Below are 3,929 nucleotides of genomic sequence, written 5' to 3' on the forward strand. Positions count from 1 at the left end.
AGGGCGGGAAAACGTGAGGGGGGAGAAAAAGAGCGGGAAAACGTGAGGGGGAGAAAAAGGGCGGGAAAACCGTGAGGGGAGAAAAAGGGCGGGAAACCGTGAGGGGAGAGAAAAAGGGCGGGAAAACCGTGAGGGGGGAAAGGGAAATACGGAAAGAAAAGGGAAATACGAAGGGAAAAACGTCAAAAAGCGGCGGCACCGCGGGTGAGGGTGAGCACGGCGTCCATCCAGATCCTCAGCGCCTCCGCGCTGGGCGCCACCAGCCAGAAGAGGCGCTCGTAGGTCTTGAGGCAGAAGGTGAGGCGCGGGTTGGGGCTCTGGGGACGCCGCCATGTTGGGGGTCAGCCATGACGGTCCCACCCTTTCATTTTCCCCTCAGAATCCCCAAAAATCCCCCAAAAAATTTCTGATTTTTTCCTTCACCTTTCCGGCCACGCGGCCTGGGTCGTACCAAACCTCCTCGATGGCTTGGAAGTAGATGACGCCCTTGAGTTTGGTTTGGGCTTGGTCTGGGGGGATTTGGAAATGGTGAGGGGATCCCCCCAAAAAAACGACTCCCAGATCTCCCCTATACCCCAATATTTCACCACATACCTCCCCAAAATGCCACCAAATCCACCCTGGACCCCCATATTGGGCCCTAAAACCCCCAAATATTTCCCCAAAATGCCCCCAGACCCCAAATATTCACCCCATAACCCCCAACCGCCATATTGAGCCTAAAACCCCCCCAAATATTTCCCCAAAATTCCCCCAGACCCACCCTGGACCCCCATATTGGGCCCTAAAACCCCCAAATATTTTCCCTATAGCCCCCAGACCCCAAATATTCACCCCAAGCCCCCCAACCCCACCCCAAATATCCCCTCGAGACCTCCCCAAAATGCCCCAAACCCACCCTGGACCCCCATATTGGGCCTTAAAACACCCCAAATTTTCCCTATAGCCCCCAGACCCCAAATATTCACCCCAAATTCCCCAAACCCCACCCCAAATATCCCCCCCAAAATGCCCCAAAATCCCCCAAAGTACCCCCATAATAGGCCAGGACCCTCCTCTGGGGGTCCAGGTGGAACCAGCGGCGCCTCCAGGTCTTGATCCTTCCCCCCATTTTGGTGAGGGGACCCCTCAGGGACCCCCCCAAAATCCTCAGGCCCCCGACGGCCTCGGGGCGGTGCCCTCGGGCCCGGAGGGCGCACAGGAGGTCGGGCTGGAAAATTCCCCAAAAAAAATTTTAAAAAAATTTGGAGTTAATGGATGGAAAATTGGGGTGGGAAAAGTCAAAATATTCCAAAAAATGATTCCCGTATGAGTGGTCCTAAAATTTCAAAAAATTGACACAGAATATCTCAAAAAATCCACCGAAAGATCTCCCCAAAATCCACCCAAAATCGCAATAAAATCCACTGAAAATCCTCCCAAAAATCTCCACAAAATCCACCCAAAATCGCAATAAAATCCACCCAAAATCGCAATAAAATCCACTGAAAATCCACCCAAAAATCTCCCCCAAAACCCCCCAGGATCTCCACAAAATCCACCCAAAATCACAATAAAATCCACCCAAAATTGCAATAAAATCCACTGAAAATCCACCCAAAAATCTCCCCAAAATCCCCCCCCGATCTCCACAAAATCCACCCAAAATCGCAATAAAATCCACCCAAAATCTCCACAAAATCCACCCAAAATCGCAATAAAATCCACTGAAAATCCACCCAAAAATCTCCCCAAAAACCCCCCAGGATCTCCACAAAATCCACCCAAAATCGCAATAAATTCCACTGAAAATCCACCCAAAATCTCCCCGAAATCCCCCCCCAAAATAAAAAAAAATCTCAAATTTTTCGCCCATGAATTCCCCCAAAATCCACCCAAAAGTCTCCCCAAAAATCGCCCCCATTTACCCTAAATCTCCCAAAAAATCTCCCCAAAATCCCTCCCAAAATCCTTCTAAAATCTCCCCAAAAAATCATCCACAAGTCCCCCCAAAATCCCCCAAAATCCCCCAAAATTTCCCCAAAATCATCAAAAAATCCCCCCCAAATCCACCCCTAAAGGGGGCGGGGTCACCTCAGAAGGAGGCGTGGCCTGAGCTGGAGGGGGCGTGGCTTGTGCTGGAGCAGGCGGAGCCTCATCAGAAGGGGGCGTGTCCGTGGTGGGCGGGGCCGTGGCAGCTTTTCGAGCCTCCTATGGGGACAGAGATGGTGAAGCCACGCCCCCTTTTGGCCACACCCACCAAACCACAAAGCCACGCCCACCACAGACCACACCCACAATTTAAATAACATTGCCACGCCCTAATATTACATCATAACCCCTCCCTTTTAGGCCACGCCCACCCCAAGACTTCCTTCCCCAAGCCACGCCCACCACAGCCCGCATCCCATTAAACCACGCCCACAAACATTTAAATATCATTGCCACGCCCTAATATTACATCATAACTCCTCCCCTTTGGGCCAAGGCTTACCACCCAACCACCAAGACACCATAAACCACGCCCCCCAACCATAACCACGGACCACACCCCATTAAGCCACGCCCACCAACCAAATAAACCACACCCCATAAAGCATTACATCATTCAACGCCACATATTAGGCCACGCCCTCGCCCATAATGATGACACTTCCATAGGCCACACCCACCAGGACCACACCCCCATTAAACCACGCCCCCTAGGCCACGCCCACCCAGGCCACGCCCCCTACCCTGGCGCGCAGGAGCCGCTCGCGCTCGGCCAATGCCTGGCGGACCCGGAGCTCCAGCTGGGCCAATCGGAGACAAGCGCTGGGGAAACGGGGTTAAACTGGGATAAACAACTGGGAGAAACTGGGACAAACTGGGAAAAACTGGGATAAACTGGGATAAACTGGGAGAAACTGGGAAAAAAAACTGGGAAAACTGGGAAAAAGGGACGGGGGGTAAGGTAAACGGTAAACTGGGATAAACAACTGGGATAAATGGGAAAGGAATGGGGACGAAATGGGAAAACTGGGATAAACTGGGAAAAACTGGGAAAATGGATAAACGGGAAAAACTGGAAAATGGAAATGGAATACTGGGATAAAAATGGGAAAAACTGGGAAAAACTGGGATGGACTGGGATAAACTGGGAAAAACTGGGAAAAACTGGGATAAACTGGGATAAATTGGGATAAACTGGGAAAAACTGGGATAAACTGGGAAAAACTGGGATAAACTGGAATGGAATGGGATAAACAGGGATAAATGGGAAAACTGGGATAAACTGGGATAAACTGGGAAAAACGGGGATAAACTGGGATAAAAACTGGGACAAACTGGGGGCAAACTGGGACAAACTGGGAAAAACTGGGTTAAACTGGGATAAACTGGGATGGACTGGGTAAACTGGGATAAACTGGGATAAACTGGGTATAAACTGGGAAGAACTGGGAAAAACTGGGATTGGACTGGGATAAAAAGGGGATAAACTGGGAATAAACTGGGAAAAAAAATGGAACAGCTATGTGGATAAATTTTGGGGCATTTTGGGGCATTTTTGGGCCATTTTTGGGGCATTTTTGGGGCATTTTTGCCGTCAGTTTTGGGCAAATTTTGGGGAGTTTTAGGGTCATTTTTGGGTCAGTTTTAGGGTCAATTTTTGGGGATTTTAGTTTAATTTTGGATCAATTTTTTAGTGTTTTTAGGGGTCAATTTTGGATCAATTTTAGGGCCCTTTTTTGGGGATTTTAGTTTAATTTTAGGTAATTTGGGGAGTTTTTGGGTCAGTTTTGGGTCAATTTTAGGGTCAATTTTGGGGAGTTTTAGGGAGTTTTGGGTCAATTTTAGGTCAATTTTGGGGGGGATTTTGGGTCGTTTTGGGTCATTTTGGGGGAATTTTTGGGGTTTTAGTTTTTTTTGGGTCAATTTTGGGATTTTAGGGGGTTTTTGGGTCAATTTTA

The 3,929-nt window shown here is 49.1% G+C and overlaps 1 protein-coding gene across 1 annotated transcript; it reads right to left on the minus strand.

Annotated features, from left to right (window-relative positions):
* Positions 1–2,793, minus strand: LOC135461054 (pleckstrin homology-like domain family B member 3; the record flags this gene model as incomplete). Its single annotated transcript, XM_064738036.1, has 5 exons — positions 1–317; positions 424–509; positions 1,033–1,210; positions 2,074–2,190; positions 2,715–2,793. Coding segments are annotated over 5 exons (595 nt in total), but the record flags the coding sequence as incomplete, so codon positions are not given.
* Between the last annotated feature and the right edge of the window lie 1,136 nt (positions 2,794–3,929).

The sequence above is a fragment of the Zonotrichia leucophrys genome, unplaced genomic scaffold (genome assembly GCF_028769735.1).
Source record: "Zonotrichia leucophrys gambelii isolate GWCS_2022_RI unplaced genomic scaffold, RI_Zleu_2.0 Scaffold_158_108649, whole genome shotgun sequence".
NCBI classification, from domain to species: Eukaryota; Metazoa; Chordata; class Aves; order Passeriformes; family Passerellidae; genus Zonotrichia; species Zonotrichia leucophrys.